General features: G+C 46.4%; 1 protein-coding gene across 2 annotated transcripts in view; it reads right to left on the bottom strand.

The window, feature by feature from the left end:
• Window positions 1-21,282, bottom strand: part of LOC137323970 (sentrin-specific protease 2-like) — a 68,424-nt gene that overhangs the window by 38,777 nt on the left and 8,365 nt on the right. For both annotated transcript variants that reach the window (XM_067988131.1, XM_067988132.1), the window contains 4 exons: window positions 17,934-18,009; window positions 16,419-16,485; window positions 13,025-13,151; window positions 205-323 (listed from right to left, as the gene is read on the bottom strand). In XM_067988131.1, coding sequence (XP_067844232.1) covers window positions 205-323; window positions 13,025-13,151; window positions 16,419-16,485; window positions 17,934-18,009 — 389 coding nt within the window. The remainder of the gene's footprint in view (window positions 1-204; window positions 324-13,024; window positions 13,152-16,418; window positions 16,486-17,933; window positions 18,010-21,282) is intronic.

The raw sequence follows: 21,282 nt of genomic DNA on the forward strand, positions 1-21,282 counted from the left end.
TACAATAGGGGAATTTGATACAAGTGAATTAAATGTTCCTATCATAACATCACTGACAGTACGTTCCAGGCTTTAGCTTAACAAATATATTAAAAGGTAAAAGGTGAGAGACCGGGTAACTGAAAGAGTCCATTGTATAATAAGAGGCAGAACGCCCTCTCCAACACATCATCTACTGCAACAGGTAAAATGATTGATACTAACACATGTTGTATTGCACTGGATGCAGGAACCACGGGTTGCTGCTTAGATTTTCTGTCCAACCCTGCAGCTACCATTCGTAACAGAAGTTGATACTGTTCCTTCTCATTCTTCTCAGTGTTCTGCAGAGACAAAAAGAAAATAATGTTTTAAATTCTGGAAATTTCCTCCCCATCGTCTCCCTTTCCTGAAGACGCAGACTTGTTGGGGGACAGTTGCATTTTTCATTTGTGAGCCAAGATAGTGATCATCAGCAGGCTATTCAACCATAGGGCGCATCACAGCTGAGCCCAATGGGACCCTCATCAGACATGCCTATTTCCAGCAGGGGTCACTGGATAGTGATCAGGAGCAGGAACCAGGGCCAGTTTTCCCTCTCTAACCCAGGGGTGCTGCCACCAATTGTAGCATCTCTACTGTCATCTGGCTGTTAGCAACTAATTCAGCACACCCAAGGGATTGAGCTTGGGACCGTCCCAATCTGTCTGGCTCAGCTATTCAATGCCTCAAACTGAGCCACTCAAGTACTGGAAATAAAACAGAAAATGCTGGAAATGCACATCTCATGGGTCAGGTCATCCAGAGCTGTACAGGAGGGGTGGTGAGGTCTTTAAATGTGGCACCCTAACAAAAATACCATTCGTCTCCTTTCTCCCCCTTGCAGTGCTCAGCTGGGACTTTATAAGTTCATATTCAGAAGCCCAGAAGAGTAAGCCTTTGCCTTAGTGATGGCATTCTCACCTCTGAGTCACGGTTGGGCGAGCGGAGGCCGGAGCTCATTTCTGGGTTGACGTCCAGTGACACATTCACATCTGGTGGGTGTGGGTGGTCCCTTCCTCCCTCATCATACAGGTAGTAGAAGCCCAGAAAACCCACCCGGCGTTTAGGACCAACCACGATCAGCTATGCAGAAGGAGTGTTCACGTCACGGCCTGTCAGACGGTTGGTCAGCCTGTGAATCCTTCCACTATTTCACATTATTGTCCAAGGGAAGATATGACAAACAAGAGGCCTGGCAGTTTGCTTCCATTACCTTGGATACAACCAACCCAGGGAGAGAAATTGGAAAATGGTCTTCCTTTTAAATCAAGACAATATATTTTTTCATCTTTATTCATCTCCATTGGGGGTTGGGGTGATGGGAAATTGGAGGGGGGGGGGCGGGGTCTGACAGGACTCGTTCTGTGAGTCAACATTCTCATCACTCACACTGATGAGGTCATTGGACAGCTCGCAATTATTGGACAAAAACTTGGAAACTGCACTAAGATGTGCTGTGTCTGAAAAATGACACAGACACACACGCACACGCACACACACAATTTACCCTTATTGTATTCAAAGAACAACCGAAAACTGAATTGTCACAGGTATGTTGAATATAAACTGTAAACTTAACCTTGCTAAACCATATTGCAATCGTGTATGTTGAATAAGAACATAAGAAATAGGAACAGTAGGCCATACGTCCCCTCAAGCCTGCTCCGCCATTCAATCAAATCGTGGATGATCTTCAGCCTCAATTCCACTTTCCCGCCCGATTCCCTTTGATTCCCCTAGAGTCCAAAAATCTATCCGTCTCAGCCTTGAATGTATTCAATGACTCAGCATCCACAGCCCTCTGGGTAGCGCATTCCAAAGATTCACAATCATCTGCGTGAAGAAACTCCTCCTCATCTCAGTCTTGAATGGCCGACCCCTTATCCTGCAATTATGCTCTCTAGCCAGGGGAAACAATCTCTCAACATCTACCCCGTCAAGCCCCCTCAGAACCTTATATGTTTCAATGAGTTCACCTCTCATTCTTCTGAACTCGAGAGTACAGGCCCATTCTACTTAACCTCTCTTCAAAGGAAAACCCTCTCATCCCAGGAATTAATCTAGTGAACCTTCGTTGCACCGCCTCTAAGGCAAGTATATCCTTCCTTAGATAAGGAGACCAAAACTGTACACTGTACTCCAGTCGAGGTCTCACTAAAGCCCTGTACAACTGTAGTAATGATGTGGAGATGCCGGTGATGGACTGGGGTTGACAATTGTAAACAATTTTACAACACCAAGTTATAGTCCAGCAATTTTATTTTAAATTCACAAGCTTTCGGAGACTTCCTCCTTCCTAAACATTTACCTGAGGAAGGAGGAAGTCTCCGAAAGCTTGTGAATTTAAAATAAAATTGCTGGACTATAACTTGGTGTTGTAAAATTGTTTACAATTGTCAACTGTAGTAAGACTTCCCTACTCTTGCACTCCAACCCCCTTGCAATAATGGCCAACATTCCATTTGTTTTCCTAATTGCCTGCTGTACCTGCATGCTAACTTTTTGTGTTTTTTGTACCAGGACATCCAAATGTCTCTGAACACCAACATTTAATAGTTTTTCACCATTTTAAAAATATTCTGTTTTTCTATTCTTCCCACCAAAGTGAATAACCTCACATTTCCCCACATTATACTCCATCTGCCACCTTCTTGCCCACTCACTTAACCTGTCTATATCGCTTTGCAGACTCTTTGTATCCTCCTCACAGATTACTTTCCCACCTAGCTTTGTATCGTCAGCAAACTTGGATGCATTACACTCGGCCCCTTCATCTAAGTCATTAATATAGATTGTAAAAAGCTGAGGCCCAAGCACTGATCCTTGTGGCACCCCACTAGTTACAGCCTGCCAATCTGAAAATCACCCGTTTATCCCTACTCTCTGCTTTCTGTCCTTTAACCATGTTAATATATTACCCCCAACCCCATGAGCCCTTACCTTGTGTAACAACCTTTTATGTGGCACCTTATCGAATGCCTTTTGAAAATTCAAATATACCACATCCACTGGTTCCGCTTTATCTACCCTGCTAGTTATGTCCTCAAAAAACTAATAAATATAGCTCATAATACTCAGTAAGGCTGAGAAAGTGTGATATTCTTAAGCACCAAGCAATCAATGTAACTCTCAATGTTTAACCTTATAATAGTATTAATTGTTGTAAGAGATGTTTAAATAAAGTAGTGTTAGCTATAAGTGCTGTAGGATAGTGTATGATATAATAGGAAAAATAGCATAAATTTAGAAAGACACGGCTCAATAGCATAATTTTAGAAAGGCACGGATCAAGGACAGTCAGCACGGATTTGTTAAGGGAAGGTCATGTCTGACTAACTTGATTGAATTTTTTGAGGAGTTAACAAGGAGGATAGTGCATTTGATGTAGCGTACATGGATTTTAGCAAAGCTTTTGACAAGGTCCCACATGGCAGACTGGTCAAAAAAGTAAAAGCCCATGGGATCTAAGAGAAAGTGGTAAGTTGGAACCAAAATTGACAGTGGCAGGAAGCAAAGGGTAATGGTTGACGGGTGTTTTCGTGACTGGAAGGCTGTTTCCAGCGGGGTTCTGCAGGGCTCAGTATTAGGTCCTTTGCTTTTTTAGACTTAAATGTAGGGGGCATGATTAAGAAGTTTGCAGGTGATACAAAAATTGGCCGTGTGGTCGCTAGTGAGGAAGGAAACTGTAGACTGCAGGAAGATATCAATGGACTGGTCAGGTGGACAGAAAAGTGGCAAATGGAATTCAATCCAGAGAAGTGTGAGGTAATACATTTGGTGAGGGCAAACAAGGCAAGGGAATATACAATAAATGAGATGAACAGAGGGACCTTGGAGTGCATGTCCACAGATCCCTGAAGGTAGCAGGAAAGGTGGATAAGGTGGTTAAGGCAGCAGACAGGATACTTTCCTTTATTAGCAGAAGCACGGAATGTGAGAGTTTACCAAGAAAGAAGATACGGCCAAAGCCACGGTAAAAGAGCAGGTAGTTGAGATACTGTATGGGATAAAAATTGATAAAGAGGAGGTACTAGAAAGGCTGACTGTACTTAAAAATAGATAAGTCACTCTGAAGGTAGCAGGAAAGGTGGATAAGGTGGTTAAGGCGGCAGACAGGATACTTTCCTTTATTAGCACAGGCTTGATAGGGCGATTGGCCTCCTTCTGTGCTGTAACCATTCTATGATCAGGTTCAAATGGGATGCATCTTAGGTTGCTGAGGGAAATAAGGATGGAAATTGCGCAAGTACTGGCCACAATCTTCCAATCCGCCTTAGGCACAGGGTGGTGCTGGAAGACTGAAGAACTGCAAATGTATCACTCTTGTTCAAAAAAAGGATGTAAAGATAAACCCAGAAATTACAGGCCAGTCAGTTTAGCCTCGGTGGTGGGGAAGCTTTTGGAAACAATAATCCAGGACAGAATTAATAGTCACTTGGATGTTGGATAAGGGAAAGCCAGCACGGATTTGTTAAAAGCAAATCGTGTTTGACTAACTTGATTGAATTTTTTGATGAGCTAACAGGGAGGGTTGATGAGGGCGATGCGGTTGGTGTTGTGTATATGGACTTCCAAAAGGTGGTTGATAAAGTGCCACATAATAGGCTTGTCAATCAAATTGAAGCCCACAGAATAAAAGGGGCAGTGGAGACATGAATACGAAATTGGCTGGGTAACAGGAAACAGAGAGTAGTGGTGAACAGCTGTTTTTCAGTCTGGAGGGAGGTGTACAGTGGTGTTCCCCAGGGGTCGATGCTGGGACCACTGCTTTTCTTCATATATATTAATGACTTGGACTTGGGTGTACAGGGCACAATTTCAAAATGTGCAGATGATACAAAACTTGGAAGTGTAGTGAACAGTGAGGAGGATAGTGACAGACTTCAAGTGGGCATAGACAGACTGGTGGAATGGGCGGACACATGGCAGATGAAATATAACGCTGAGAAATGTGAGGTGATATATTTTGGTAGGAAGAACGAGGAGAGGCAGTATAAACTAAAGGGTACAACTCTAAAGGGGGTGCAGGAACAGAGAGACCTGGGGGTATATGTACACAGGTCATTGAAGGTGGCAGGACGGGTTGAGAAAGCGGTTAAGAGGCATAAAGTACAAAAGCGAGGATGTTGTTATGTTGAACCTTTATAAAACACTGGTTCGGCCACAACTGGAGTATTGGGTCCAGTTCTGGGAACTGCACTTTAGGAAAGATGTGAAGGCCTTAGGGAGGGTGCAGAAAAGATTTACTAGAATGGTTCCAGGGATGAGGGACCAGTTACGTGGATAGACTGGAGAAGCTGGGATTGTTCTCCTTTAAGCAGAGAAGGTTGAGAGGAGATTTGATAAAGGTGTTCAAAATCATGAAGGGTCTAGACAGAGTAAGAAAAGCTGTTCCCAGTGGCGGAAGGGTCGCAAACCAGAGGACACAGATTTCAGGTGATTGGCCAACAAAAGACATTATGAGGAAAAACTTTTCTATGCAGCGAGTGGTTAGGATCTGGAATGCGCTGCCTGAAAGTGTGGTGGAAGCAGGGTCAATTGTAGCTTTCAAAACGGAATTAAATAGTACCTGAAGGAGAAAAATTTGCGGGGGAGTGGGACTGGCTGGATTGTTCTCGCAGAGAGCTAGCACAGGCTTGATGGGGCGAATGGCCTCCTTCTGTGCCGTAACCATTCTATGATCCTATAAGAGTAGGGAGGTTATGCTAGAACTGTATAAAACACTAGTTAGGCCACAGCTAGAGTACTGTGTACAGTTCTGGTCACCACATTACAGGAAAGATGTGATTGCACTAGAGAGGGTGCAGAGGAGATTTACGAGGATGTTGTCAGGACTGGAGAATTTTAGCTATGAGGAAAGATCGGATTGGCTGGGGTTGTTTTCTTTGGAACAGAGGAGGCTGAGGGGAGGTTTAATTGGGGTGTATAAAATTATGAGGGGCCTGGATAGAGTGGATAGGGACGACCTATTTCCCTTAGCGGAGAGGTCAATAACCAGGAGGCATAGATTTAAAGTGATTGGTAGAAGGATTAGAGGGGAGCTGAGGAGAAATGTTTTCACCCAGAGGGTGGTGGGGGTCTGGAACTCACTGCCTGAAAGGGTGGTAGAGGCAGAAACCCTCAACTCATTTAAAAAGTACTTGGCTGTGCACTTGAGGTGCCAAGAGCTGGAAAGTGGGATTGGGCTGGATGGCTCTTTTTCGGCCGGCACACGATGTGCCGAATGGCCTCCTTCTGTGCCATAAATTTATACAGAATTTCTTCACTCACAGGGTTGTGAATCTTTGGAATTCTCTACCCCAGAGGGCTGTGGGTGCTCAGTCGTTGAGTATATTCAAGACTGAAATAGATAGATTTTTGGACACGAGGGGAATCAAAGGATATGGGGATAGGACGGGAAAGTGGAGTTGAGATCAGCCATGATCTGATTGAATGTCGGAGCAGGCTCGAAGGGCCGCATGGCCTACTCCTATTTCTTATGTAAGTCAGTTTTAATATCTTTGTCTTATGAGAGTGTATTCTGTGTGATTGAGGCTGACAAGGTTAAGAGTAGTCATTAGGATTCTGTAGGGCACTGCAAAGAAAGCAGAAGGTATCAGGTTATTGCAATTTAAGAAGCATCAAAGGGTTTGTGTGAGAATTATAGCTAGTTTGGAGTCAACGTATCTATGTTTCATCTGTTGTTATTGTGTTAAGGTGTGGTATTTATAACCTTGCAAAACTGTCTCATCTTCTACTGATAAGAAATGAACAAAGCCTCTATTCCAGTGGGAATGGGGTGCATGTGGTGCTACAATGGCATCTACTGGTGTAGTAACATATGACACAAAGATTCATGACAATAATCTCAGAATTGATAGGTTCAGAGCAAGTCATCTGACCTTGTCCATCTAGGTGTGTAAATAAGTTCACTTCCAGTAATCCCTTGGTATTCCATGCTGAGAACTCGCCCAGATTGGTTCAAGTTAAAGGCAAACTCGAGGGATATCCTACTATAGTAAGTGTAGATGTATAATTAGCTTGTATTTTCTGTCGATATTAAAAAAATTAAGAAGTTGATTCATCTCTGGTGTTCGAACCTGTTTAATTTGGATTAATTGGGTGCAGGAAGATATCAATGGACTGATCAGGTGGGCAGAAAAGTGGCAAATGGAATTCAATCCAGAGAAGTGTGAGGTTATGCATTTGGGCAGGGCAAACAAGGCAAGGGAATACACAATAAATGGGAGGATACTGAGAGGTGTAGAGGAAGTGAGGGGCCTTGGAGTGAGTGTCCACAGATCCCTGAAGGTAGCAGGACAGATAGATAAGGTGGTAGGGAATACTTTCCTTTATTAGCCGAGACACAGAATATAAGAGCAGGGAGGTTATGCTGGAACTGTATAAAACACTAGTTAGGCCACAGCTTGAGTACTGTGTACAGTTCTGGTCACCACATTACAGGAAGGATGTGATTGCACTAGAGAGGGTGCAGAGGAGATTTACGAGGATGTTGTCAGGACTGGAGAATTTTAGCTATGAGGAAAGATCGGATAGGGTGATGTTGTTCTCTTTGGAACAGAGGAGGCTGAGGGGAGATTTAATTGAGGTATAAAATTATGAGAGGCCCGAGAGAGAGAGTGGATAGGGAGGACCTATTTCCCATAGCAGAGGGGTCAATAACCAGGGGACATAGATTTAAAGTAATTGGTAGAAGGATTAGAGGAGAGCGGAGGAAAATTTTTTTCACCCAGAGGGTGGTGGGGTTCTGGAACTCACTGCCTGAGGGTGGTAGAGGCAGAAACCCTCAACTCATTTAAAAAGTACCTGGATGTGCACCTGAAGGGCGGTAACCTACAAGGCTACAGACCAAGTGCTGGAAAGTGGGATTAGGCTGGGTGGCTCATTTTCGGCCGGCGCGGACACGATGGGCCGAATGGCCTCCTTCTGTGCCATAAACTTTCTATGATTCTATACTCGGTTGATCGCACAAGTGCGACACCTAACTTCACCTGCATCACTAGACAATGCAATCACAGAGGGAAGGAGGGAAAGATACGGACATCAGAGGAAAAGGAAGAAGGGAAGAAAAAAAAAGGAGGAACAAAAGAAAAAGGTAAAAAAAACAAAAACACTGAGCAGGGGGGAGGGCTGCAGCAGGTCAGAGAGAACAAAGAGACAGCAGAATGAAACTGATTTTAAAAAATATCTCTCAGCAGATGAAATGGGACAGAAAAGATCACTGCAGCTCAAGAAACAACAGCTACTGTAGAGTGAGGCTGGAAGAGAGATACTGCGGGGAAGTGGGAGGGAGACACTAAACAAGTCAAGGAGCAAAAGGCAGACGCAAGAGAATAAAGCAGCTGAGGAAGAGGCTGGGGCCCACATCATAACTTGACCAATAGTCTAACCAAGGAGCACGAACCCCAGTGTCTATTCCCGCCAGATCACCCGACAGAACTGCGAGAGGCAGTGTTGTTCTGTATAAAAGCCTTGAGGAAAGTCTCAAAGGTAAGCATTCCTTTATCGAAGAAAACCTCAGATCAGAGATCACTGCTCCCCTTCCCCTGCACTAATGACCACGAGAAATCCTAACTCCGAAAGCCTGACTCGCCATAGAACGTTAAGTCTAGTAATTAATGAAGTGATAATTGTTAATGACTGTCAATCAGCCTCTTGCCATGCTGTTATCAGCTCGCACTGCCAGCAACTTTTAAAAGATTCTAAAACCTAAACGTGCATGAACAAGTCTAACTAACAGGTCACGCCACGAGATGCCCCGCTCCAGCAAAATATGGGCCAAGATAACAATTGTGATGGGGCCGGTCAGCAGGCTTGCAGGTCAGCTGGTGAAAAGGGGAAACGCGTTTCAGTGCTCGAGAAGAACACTGTGTGCTCAGCAAACAGGCCATGTGTGAATCTGATGGCAGCCCCAAAGGTATATGTGCCAGAAAAGTTACAAGTGACTTATCTGAAAGAATTCCTTGATCATTCTATTAGTGGGCAACTGTTCATCACGAAAACAATGTTACAACTTTGCCAGCGAGCTGACTAGCCAAGAGAAAAGAAGTCACTAAACAAGTGAAATCTGATGACATGTGCCATGTTTCAAAACCATCACAGAGGCTCCAACTGGGTTAAAAGTCACGATAAAGCATATGGGTCCATGGGAGTACTTACTGATGGACTTTGTTGGACCCCTACCCTGATCCAACAAGGCTAATTATTACATTAATATTTGTTGACTTCTACATGGGAGAGAAATTCCCCATGAGTCACACTAAGGTCACTGCTGAGAAATTTTGATGCTCCAACAAATCTGGGGTCTGACCAAGGTACACTAAAAATAAAGAACGAACTTGCATTTATATAGTGCCTTTCATGACTTCAGGACATCCCAAAGTGCTTTACAGTCAATGAAGTACTTTTGAAGTGTAGTCACTGTTGTAATGTAGGAAACACGGCAGCCAATTTGCACACAGCAAGATCCCAGAAACAGGAATGAGATAATGATCAGGTAATTTTTTTTTAAAGTAGTGTTGGTTGAGGGATAAATATCGGCCGGGACACTGGGTAAAAGCCTGCTCTGTTACCTCATCAAAAAACTCCAACTAACCTGATAGAGTTTTTTGATGACGTAACAAAGAGGGTAGATGAGGGCGTTTCAGTTGATGTGGTGTATATGGATGTTCAAAAGGTGTTTGATAAAGTGCCGCATGGAATAAAAGAGGCAGTAGCAACATGGATACGGAATTAATTAAGGGACAGGAAACAGAGAGTAGTGGTGAACGGTTGTTTTTCGCACTGGAGGAAGGTGTACAGTGGTGTTCCCCAGGGGTCGGTGCTGGGACCACTGCTTTTCTTGATATATATTAATGACTTGGACTTGGGTGTACAGGGCACAATTTCAAAATCTGCAGATGACACAAAACTTGGAAGGGTAGTAAACAGTGAGGAGAATAGTGCTAGACTGGTGGAATGGGCAGACACTTGACAGATGAAATTTAACATAGAAAAATGCAAAGTGAGACATTTCGGTAGGAAGAATGAGGAGAGGCAATATAAACTAGAGGGCACAATTTTAAAAAGGGTACAGGAACAAAGAGATCTGGGGGTATATGTGCACAAATCGCTGAAGATGGCAGGGCAGGTTGAGAAAGCGGTTAAAAAAGTATATGGGATCCTGGGCTTTATAAATAGAGGCATAGAGTACAAAAGCAAGGAAGTCATGATGAATCTTTATAAAACACTGGTTCGGCCACAACTGGAGTATTGTGTTCAGTTCTGGACACCACACTTTAGGACAGATGTGAAGGCCTTAGAGAGGGTGCAGAAGGGATTTACTAGAATGATTCCAGGGATGAGGGACTTTAGTTACGTGGATAGACTGGAGAAGCTGGGGTTGTTCTCCTTGGAACATAGACTGTTGCAAGGAGATTTGATCGAGGTATTCAAAATCATGAAGGGTCTAGACAGAGCAGATAGAGAGAAACTGTTCCCATTGGCAGAAGGGTCAAGAACCAGAGGACATAGATTTAAGGTGATTGGCAAAAGAACCAAAGGTGACATGAGGAAACATTTTTTTACACAGCGAGTGGTTAGGATCTGGAATGCACTGCCCGAGGGGGTGGTGGAGGCAGATTCAATCATGGCCTTCAAAAGCGAACTGGATAAGTACTTGAAAGGAAAAAAATTGCAGGGCTACAGGGATAGGGTGGGGGAGTGGGACTAGCTGGATTGTCCTTGCATGGAGCCGGTGCGGACTCGATGGGCCAAATGGCCTCCTTCCGTGCTGTAACCTTTCTATGATTCTATGAGTCTTCTTCCAATAATGCCGTGGGATCATTTACATCTACCTGTGAGGGCAGACAGGGCTTCAGTTTAACGTCCCATCTGAAAGATGGCGTCTCAGACAGTGCAGCACTCCCTCAGTACTGCACTGGAGCGTCAGCCTGGAATTTGTGCTCCGGTCTCTGGAGTGGCACTTCCAACACATAATCTTTTAACTCAGAGTGAAACTCAGAGCCAAAGCTGACACCTATTTACAAGTGTAGAGTTCAGGAAAACAACAGAGGCAGTGGGAACTGAACTCCATATGATGTCACCTTATAATCCTCAGTTAAGCCAAACTGACAGAGTGAACAGAATAATCAAGACTCCATAAGGGCCTATCTAGACCAGAAATTAACAAATAAAATAGACATAGGGCTCTGTTGACTTTTGCTATAAGGACTTCATAAATCAGTGATAAATCAGCATTTACCCTCTTTGGAAAGGAATTGGTAATCTTTATCCACCTAATTGCAAATCCTAAATCTGTTGGCTCTTTCAATGGCTGGCTGATGACTATTTTGGAAGATACGTATTGGCCAGTAAAAGACCACTATGGCACGTCATTTGAAACATTATGACAAAACAATACAATCAATTTGCTTTGATATCAGTGACTTTATGAAAGTAAGGACCATCCCCGACATTGACAGCAGTGCAATGTGTGACAGCTAAACTAGTCCCTATCAACTTGTATTTGACAAGTTATAGGAAATGAGGTAAAGACTTCTGAGATTACTGGAAGGCACAATGGTCTTCTATGTGTGTGACATGCTTCTATAATGGAAGTGGGAATAAGTTCATGGAAGACAAGAGAAGGTGGTACCAGAAAATCCTGAGGTAATCCTGGATGGGGAATAATAATTATCATCCTCATCAACATCACAATCACCTTCTGTGTTACCTTCTAATGGTTGGTTAACACAGATACTACTAGTGCCAGTGGAGGAGACAGACATTTTGGTAGATGTATCTGAAGAAGTAATGCAGCGTTGATTCTGAGCCCATGGTAATATGTTGCAGAGTTGGGGTCATCTGATAAGACTTCAGTTGGGTTTAGATCAGAGAAGACTGATAAGGGCAACCTTGCTTAACCTCAAAGTTACTCAAGGGAGAGAACACATGGTTTAAAAGCCATTACACTGTAAAAGGTTTTGGATCCCAGGGTAACTGCCAAACAATCAACAGAGAATGGGTTCGAATTGTGGCACTCCATGTATATTAGTATGTATGTCTCTTCAGTGTTTTGATGTTAAGTGTTCATTTGTTTTACAGCACAGTTACAGGGGGATCTTTTATGTTACATATTCAGATATGGAGTGGATGGATAATTCAATCCTTAGGGGCTAGAGTCTGGGAAATTAGAGTTGTGGCTCCTCTCACCAGGGTTTGGGAAAAGGTTTTGGGGGGGGGGGGGGGGGGGGGGCAAGAGCAGAAAACGCTGTAGGATTTGACATGTATGAAGGATACATTTCATTATTACTCTGTTCCACATACAAATGTGTCTGGAGTTTCTCTGAAAGAAGCTGAAGATTGTGCATTCCAAGGATACACTTGGGACTTCCCAGCAGCATACACTGGTCACAATTAGGGACCAAATCTAATAATGACTATTTAACCAGCGTTTTTAAACTTTATTAGTCACAAAAATGACCAGTGAAGTTTAAATAAAAAGCTGTCTTGTACAAATATCAACGATACATTCAAGCATGTTTTTCTCAAGTGCAGTAATCCTGCGGCTGAGAGTTTTTTTTTCAATGCCCAGTAAAAATAAAAGGATGACTATTACCTACTCACTTGCGAAAAAGGGGAAATCCAGCTCCCTCTCCTGACCTGCTCTGAGATCTTCCATGCCTCCTCTGAAGCCTCATTAGGTTTTGCTAAAATCCTGGGTTGCTCTCCATTCCCTGAAGGCTTTTACTTCAGAGGTGTGGTACCACGCGGCAGGTGCCAGTACCTTGCCCCAAAGTGGCCACTCTTCATGCATGTGCCTGGATAGTGTGAGTGACCTACCGCAGGGAGCATGGCAGCTGAGCCCCATCCTACCCTCACCCAGCAGAGAGAGTCAATGGGCAGAGATCTGAACTGGGAACCCGAGCTGATTCTTCCCCCTCCCCTAACCCAGAAATACTAGGCCAATTGTAACTCCACCCCACCCCCCCTCCCCCCACAAGATCAGCGGCATATTGCTCACCTCGTTGACAGCGCAGTGCTGTCTCCTGACATTTTTCCTGATCGGTGACGGCGTTGATGGAAGGCTACGGTGCTGTGGAGGAAAAGGCTGCTGCTCACTGGTTTCTCCTGGATTCCCATAAAGCGTTCTGTTAGGAACATATACTGCATGATGAAACACCATTCCCAGTTCACCTCTGTGTGTCACAGTTCCACTCCCCATCCACACACATTAAAGGAAGGAAGCACATTTTTTCTGGTTTTGACACGTGCCATAGCAGACCCAGCAGGATTTCCCCATCTCCCAAATGTCTGTACGCCCCTGTGCTTCCTGGAGTATCAGGGATAGCTCCTCCAAGAATTAGGACCATCAGTTCCCTTGGGAAAGGAAGGATGTAACTGATTGTCCTAATTCTGTGCTAAGTTCAGTGCCCTCAGCCAGGGAGAAATATGGATGCTGGAACCGGCCTCAGAGTACAGAAGGGGGAAAATCTTTCAGAAGGGGGAGAAAGGACGGAAAGGTTTGACTTTGTTTAGAGTGAAAGGGCAGTCCAGCTTATTTGTTTCCTTTTTTTAAGAAAAAAATAGGAAAAAAAAAATTCACTTACACAAACCATGTTCGAGATTATTTTTTTTTTTTTTAATTAAATTTTTCTAAGCTTCTGGGAGGTACCAGAAGATCTTATCTGCTTCACTGCTCCGTTACGACACTGAGGGCAAGTTTCCCCATGTACTCTAGAGAGAACCCATTGGAATCAATGGGCCCAGAGACTTCAGATTCACCCGAGGGCCTATTTGGAGTCTCAGGGCCCTGGAAGACGACATCATCCATTGGAGTAGTGCTGCCCGATACATTAGCCACATATGGCAAATTAGGACCAGGGTCGGGGGGCAGAGAACAAGCTGAGGCGTGGGGAGGGGGAAGAGTGGGAAGAGAGAACGAGCGGGGGGGGGGGGGGGGGGGGGAGGGGGGTGAGAGAACGAGCGGGGGGGGGGGGGGGGGGGGGGGAGGGGGGTGAGAGAACGAGCGGGGGGGGGGGGGGGGGGGGGGGGAGAGAACGAGCGGGGGGGGGGGGGGGGGAGAGAACGAGCGGGGGGGTGGGGGGGGGGAGAGAACGAGCGGGGGGGTGGGGGGGGGAGAGAACGAGCGGGGGGGGGGGGGGGGGGGAGAGAACGAGCGGGGGGGGGGGGGAGAGAACTAGCGGGGGGGGGGAGAGAACGAGCGGGGGGGGGAGAGAACGAGCGGGGGGGGGGGGTGGGGGATAGAGAGAACGAGCGGGGAGGGGGGGGGGGAGAGAGAACGAGCGGGGAGGGGGGGGGGAGAGAGAACGAGCGGGGAGGGGGGGGGGAGAGAGAACGAGCGGGGAGGGAAGGAACGAGCGGGGGGGGGGGGGGGGGGGGGGGGGGGTGAGAGAACGAGCGGGGGGGAAGGGGGGAACGAGCGGGGGGGGGGGGGGGGGGGGGACGAGCCGGGGGGGGGGGGGGGGGGGGGGGGGGGGGAGGGACGAGCCGGGGGGGGGGGGGGGGGGGGGGGGGGGGACACGAGCGGGGGGGGGGGGGGGGGGGGGGGGGTGAGAGAACGAGCGGGGGGGGGGGGGGGGGGGGGGAGAGAACGAGCGGGGAGGGGGGGGGGGGGGGGGGGGAGAGAGAACGAGCGGGGAGGGGGGGGGGAGGGAAGGAACGAGCGGGGGGGGGGGGGTGAGAGAACGAGCGGGGGGGGAAGGGGGGAACGAGCGGGGGGGGAAGGGGGGGAACGAGCGGGGGGGGAAGGGGGGAACGAGCGGGGGGGGGGGGAGGGGGGAACGAGCGGGGGGGGGGGAGGGGGGAACGAGCGGGGGGGGGGGGGGGGGAGGGACGAGCCGGGGGGGGGGGGGGGGGGGGGGGGGGGGGGGAGGGACGAGCCGGGGGGGGGGGGGGGGGACACGAGCGGGGGGGGGGGGGGGGGGTGAGAGAACGAGCGGGGGGGGGGGGGGGGGGGGGAGAGAACGAGCGGGGAGGGGGGGGGGGGGGGGGAAGGAACGAGCGGGGGGGGGGGGGGGGGGAGGGAACGAGCGGGGGGGGGGGGGGGAGACGAGCGGGGGGGGGGGGGGGGGACGAGCGGGGGGGGGGGGGGGAGACGAGCGGGGGGGGGGGGGGGAGACGAGCGGGGGGGGGGGGGGGGGGGGGGGGAGAGAGAACGAGCGGGGGGGGGGGGGGGGGAGAGAACGAGCGGGGGGGGGAACGAGCGGGGGGGGGGGGGAGAACGAGCGGGGAGGGGGGGGGAGAGAGAACGAGCGGGGAGGGGGGGGGAGAGAGAACGAGCGGGGAGGGGGGGGGGAGGGAAGGAACGAGCAGGGGGGGGAAGGGAACGAGCGGGGGGGGAAGGGGGGAACGAGCGGGGGGGGAAGGGGGGAACGAGCGGGGGGGGGAAGGGGGGAACAAAACGAGCCGGGGGGGGGGACAAGAGCAGGGGGTGGGGGGGGGGGGTGAGAGAACGAGCGGGGGGGGGGGGGGGGGAGAGAACGAGCAGGGAGGGGGGGGGGAGGAGAGAGAGAGAGAGAGAGAGAGAGAGAGAGAGAGAGAGAGAGAACAAGCAGGGGGGGTGGTGGGCTCATGGTGCGAGTCTAAACATTCTCTGCTGACACACTGATAAAGTTTGTAAAGTGAATGTACGCCTGAAGTATATTTACCTGTATTGTGTAGGATGTATTTCCTCTAAAATTAGTGCATGTGGCTAAATCACATTAGTTGTAGCCACCCCTCTGGCTTGTCAGCAATTACTACGGACAAATCTGCACTGGAGATATGGAGTACAAAATTCTTGCAAGTAGTTTCTTTCCCCAAATTTGTTGTTCCATTGACCTGGGAACCACACTGAATAATAAAAGCTAATCTTCCAGAAGTTCCATGCCTTTTAAGAGTGCAGTATAACATATTCCATTAACAGGCTTACCAGTTCGGACAGGAAAGTGACAAGTATCTCCGCTTACAATGAATATAAACTGGTCGACCTCGCGTTACACGTGAGGAATCAAGGCCAAGTATAGTCTTCAAGTATCGGAGGGTTGGAGGGCAGTCGATGATTGGACCAAGTTGTGCAGGCATAATTCAATCTCCATTTTAAACTCATACATTCTGTCCTTATTTTCATATTTCCATTGTGAATTCCTATGTCCACATTTATAATACAAACAGCCAATGTAAACTTGTCACATTGTAATTAAACCCTCCCTCCAATGTCTCCACTGGAGGGAGGGTGTAATTACAGCATGGTAAGCTTTTATAGGCAGTTCCTATTGTAAATGTGGACAGAGGAATAGAGGATGGAAAAAGTTGACAGGGAATGCATGTTGACATATTATTATATTATAGATCTAAAGAAAGACAAAGAAATTGGGTGGTTTGACATTTATGTCCAAATCAGACTTTTTACTTACCTCTGTTTGGTCTTGTCAAATTCACGCCATTTCCCTTCATTCCTTCTCCTTGATTCTCGGTCAACATCTAAGTCAAACAGCAAGAGCCAAAAAGCAATGTGAACGATTCCTCCCCGATCAGTCGAGCCTCGTAAAAATCAATCAGTTCAACACAATTCCTCAAACGAAGGTGCCTGAAGGATAGCCGAAGCTCCAGCAGTGGTGGTATGCTGGATTTCCACCCAGAGGGCCTTGGAGCTCACTGATCATATTTTCCCTGTGGATTCTCCCTAATTGTTTCTCTGTATTTTCCCTGGCAGACCATCAAGATTGAAAAAATACAGAGAAAATTACAGACACAAAACAAAAAAACTCATCTGATACCAGCTCTTCTATAGAACAATGAGACACAATATTTACTGCCAGATGAGATTGGGTGTCTTATGTACAAGGGGACTGGGCCCTACTTCTGAGGTCTTGATTCAAATATCAGACCAAAGTGATGGGATGAAAGGCAATTCTCTACCTGCTGGCTGTTAGGGTCCTTTGAATCAATCCAGTTCCTTGTGGGCAGCAAAAAATTATTCATTTGGCAATCTCACTCAGATGGAAAAATGTCACACTGGTACACGACAGGGCACACTTCTGAGTTTGAGGTGAGAAATATTGTTGGAGAAAATTAGAGGGAGCCTTACTCTGCATCTTACCTTGGTGCAGCACTTAATGTCAGACACAGAGTCTGAAATGTAGTCTTCTACCCCCAGCTCTAACATTCCTCATCTAGCCTAATAAGCAACACTCCCTCAGTGGGTTGGGCACAATGGCAATTCCTGGTTTACATACATCTGTGGTAAACCATAATGGTCCCAGTTTTAAAACAAATCAACAGCTACATCTTTATTTTGTATGTGTCGGTGATTCTGCCTCCAAGATCTTTTCTGCCGAGAAAGCAGGGATTCCTATCCATATTGTTTCACTGAATCCAGGAAATTCAGTATCTTTCTGTATGCTTCTTACAAACTTTCTCTCTGAACAGTCCGTGCCTTTCTCTCTTCACATTCATTCTCATCTCACCTTCTGCTGAGACCTGGAGTCCAGCTTGGAGCTTCCACCCACTGATAACTATAGAAATGGTATTATCTCTCCCTGGAAGTTGAGGGCCAGTGTGCGTTGCTTTGTGTATTGCGTATGTGCCCCAGCCCCATGAAATGGCCTCCCAACTCATCATTGCATCTGACCAGAAGACCCAGCTCCTCCTACTTCCTTCCAGCCTGGGAGAGCATGAGCAGGGAAGGCAGGACTGGGGCGAATGGGAAACCAAGAATAGGAACAAGTGAGGAAATCAGGGTTGGAAATAAACTAATAGTCGGGATGCTAAGGCTTGGGGGTGGGGGGAGGGGGGAAATGTGGAGACGGGAACTAGAATGGGGGGAGAAAAGGAGAGAGAAAATGAAAGAGACAAAGATGAATGGCGGGGGTGAGGGGCGGGAAAGATCTGCATCAACTGTAAAACAACCTATAAAAACACGCTCTTACCTAATTTTAAATCCGCTCTTGGTAAAGATTCATCAGTACCGCAATAACGGAGATCAGTCAGGGAGGAGGAAAGAATCTTTAAAGAAGGAGATGCATCATTAATGTCAAATACAAAAAGAAAAAGAATCACCATCCGTTGCTATGCCGTGCATATTAACATACTGGATAGTTACACGCACAACAAAACATGCTCATTTTTTCTGTTTTCTTCCACTGTTATTTTCACCACTTGTTCTCTCCTGAATACATTAGGCCGGAATTTACGGAAAAAATAAATGTGTAAACGACGCACGCTGTTACTAACATACAAATCGGCCAGCAACTTGTGGCAAGGAAGAGATGCCCCGTGAATTGCGAATCGCCACAAATTGCTGGACAATTTGCGCCACTCCACAGTTAGCCTCGCGAAAACGGGATCTCGTACTTAACCTCCCCGTGAGTTCCATGAAGTTGCTGGATTTGCAGATTAACTGCCCACTAAACTCGCCACAGAAAGTTAAGTCTAGCAGTTAATAGTATAAGCACCCTTTTAACAACATGATAAATGTTAATGTTGACAATCATCCTCTCTGGCCCAGAAACTGAACAATTTAAACTGTGAATTGTTGTTGGGAGATTTTAAAAATGTTAATTTTTAGGGGTTTTTTTCTTACTTTTCCTTTTTTCTCTCTCTCTTAATCTAATCTTTCTTTCCTCTATTTATTTCTCTCTCTCGTTATTTGAAAGGTAGGTCGTGCCTGACAAACCTGATTGAATTTTTTGAAGAGGTGACTAAAGTAGTGGACAGGGGAATGTCAATGGATGTTATTTATGTGGGCTTCCAGAAGGCATTTCAAAGGTCCCACATAAGAGACTGTTAGCTAAGATAGAAGCCCATGGAATCGAGGGAAAAGTACGGACTTGGTTAGGAAGTTGGCTGAGCAAAAGGCGACAGAGAGTAGGGATAATGGGTAGGTACTCACATTGGCAGGATGTGACTAGTGGAGTCCAGCAGGGATCTGTCTTGGGGCCTCAATTATTCATAATATTTATTAATGACTTAGATGAAGGCATAGAAAGTCTCATATCTAAGTTTGCTGATGGCACAAAGATTGGTGGCATTGTAAGCAGTGTAGATGAAAACATAAAATTACAAAGTGATATTGATAGATTAGGTGAATGGGCAAAACTGTGGCAAATGGAATTCAATGTAGACAAATGTGAGGTCATCCACTTTGGATCAAAAAAGGATAGAACAGGGTACTTTCTAAATGGTAAAAAGTTAAAAACAGTGGATGTCCAAAGGGACTTGGGGGTTCAGGTACATAGATCATCCAAGTGTCATGAACAGGTGCAGAAAATAATCAAGGCGGCTAATGGAATGCTGGCCTTTATATCAAGAGGACCGGAGTACAAGGGGGCAGAAGTTATGCTGCAGCTATACAAAACCCTGGTTAGACCGCACCTTCGGAAGGACATATTGGCCTTGGAGGGAGTGCAGCGTAGGTTTACTAGAATGATACCCGGACTTCAAGGATTAAGTTAAGAGGAGAGATTACACAAATTGGGGTTGTATTCTCTCGAGTTTAGAAGGTTAAGGGATGATCTGATCGAAGTTTATAAGATATTAAGGGGAACAGATGAGTGGATAGAGAGAAACTATTTCTGCTGGTTGGGGATTCTAGGAGTAGGGGGCACCGTCTAAATATTAGAGCCAGACCTTTCAGGAGCGAGATTAGAAAACATTTCTACACACAAAGGGTGGTAGAAGTTTGGAACTCTCTTCCGCAAACGGCAATTGATACTAGCTCAATTGCTAAATTTAAATCTGAGATAGACAGCTGTTTGGCAACCAAAGGTATTAAGGGATATGGGCCAAAGGCAGGTATATGGAGTTAGATCACAGATCAGCCATGATCTTATCAAATGGCAGAGCAGGCACGACGGGCTGAATGGCCTACTCCTGTTCCTATGTTCCCTATGTTTCTACTTGATTTGACATTGAATTCAACCTCCTTCTCCGTCGTTCCTCTGTTTATTTCTCAATCCTTTAATCTCATTGGGTAAGGTCCCAGATGCCCCGTTGCCCTCGCTGTTATCAGCTTGCACTTCCAGCTACTTACAGGGAAAAAAAAAATTTGAGATGAAGGGTGCAGGAAAAAGCCTAACTAACTGGGCATGCCCCAAGATGCCCCGTTCCAACGAGACTTGGCCCAATGACTTCCTGCTGAAGTAAAGTTTCACAATTGCCAGTCGAAAGCTGAATGTGGAATTGTTAAGGGTCTGCATTTCAGTTTAAAAAAACATTTGTTAAGTCAAAACTGGGGCACACCTTAAAGCAAGTAGATACATTGCCCATTCATAGTATCAAAGGATACAGCATAGGAGGAGGCCATTTGGCCCATCGTGCTTGGGCCAGCTCTTTGAAAGAGCAACCCAATTAGTCCCACTCCCCTGTTCTTTCCCCATAGCCCTGTAAATTTTTTCCCTTCAAGTGTTTATCCAATTCCTTTTTGAAAGTTACTATTGAACCTGTTTCCACCACCCTTCTAGGCCAGAGTGTCTGTTGACGTCCCTGTGTCAGCCAATAAATTGGAGGCGGGGCGGGACTTACGGCAGGTCACACAACAAACAGAGTCTATTTGAACAGCGCACTGCAGCAAACAGTCAACAGAGTCTATTTAAAGAGAATCTCTACGAACTACAGTGAACAGAACCCATGGCCGAAACTATAGCAACATCTCCCGATAAAAGGGTGATTTCTCCAGCAAAAAGCAGTAAGTGGAGGTTAGTTTCATACCAATTAGGTGCGTAAAATCGAGCCCGGTCACTTACAGCAGTGACTGACAAGGGAATTACCCAATCATTTCCACTCTGGCTGAGAATAGTGGTGTCACTATATGCAGCCCTTTCAGGCAGTACATTCCAGATCATAACAACACACTGCTTAAAAAAAAATTCTCCTCATCTCCCCTCTGGTTCTTTTGCCAATTATCTTTAAATCTGTGTCCTCTGGTTACTGACCCTCCTGCCAGTGGAAACAGTTTCTCCCTATTTATCCTATCAAAACCCCATATAATTTGAACACCTCTATTAAATCTCCCCTTATACTTCTCTGTTCTAAGGAGAACATTCCCAGCTTCTCCAGTCTCTCCACATAACTGAAGTCCCTCATCCCTGATACCATTCTGGCAAATCTCCTCAGCACCCTCTCCAAGGCCTTGACATCCTTCCTAAAGTGCAGTGCCCAGAATTGGACACAATACTCCAGCTGGGGCCTAACCAGTGATTTATGAAGGTTTAGCATAATTTCTCTGCTTTTGTACTCTTATAGCTCTACTTATAAAGCCCAGAAACCAAATGCTTTTTC

Source organism: Heptranchias perlo, chromosome 7 (genome assembly GCF_035084215.1).
Source record: "Heptranchias perlo isolate sHepPer1 chromosome 7, sHepPer1.hap1, whole genome shotgun sequence".
Lineage (NCBI taxonomy): Eukaryota > Metazoa > Chordata > Chondrichthyes > Hexanchiformes > Hexanchidae > Heptranchias > Heptranchias perlo.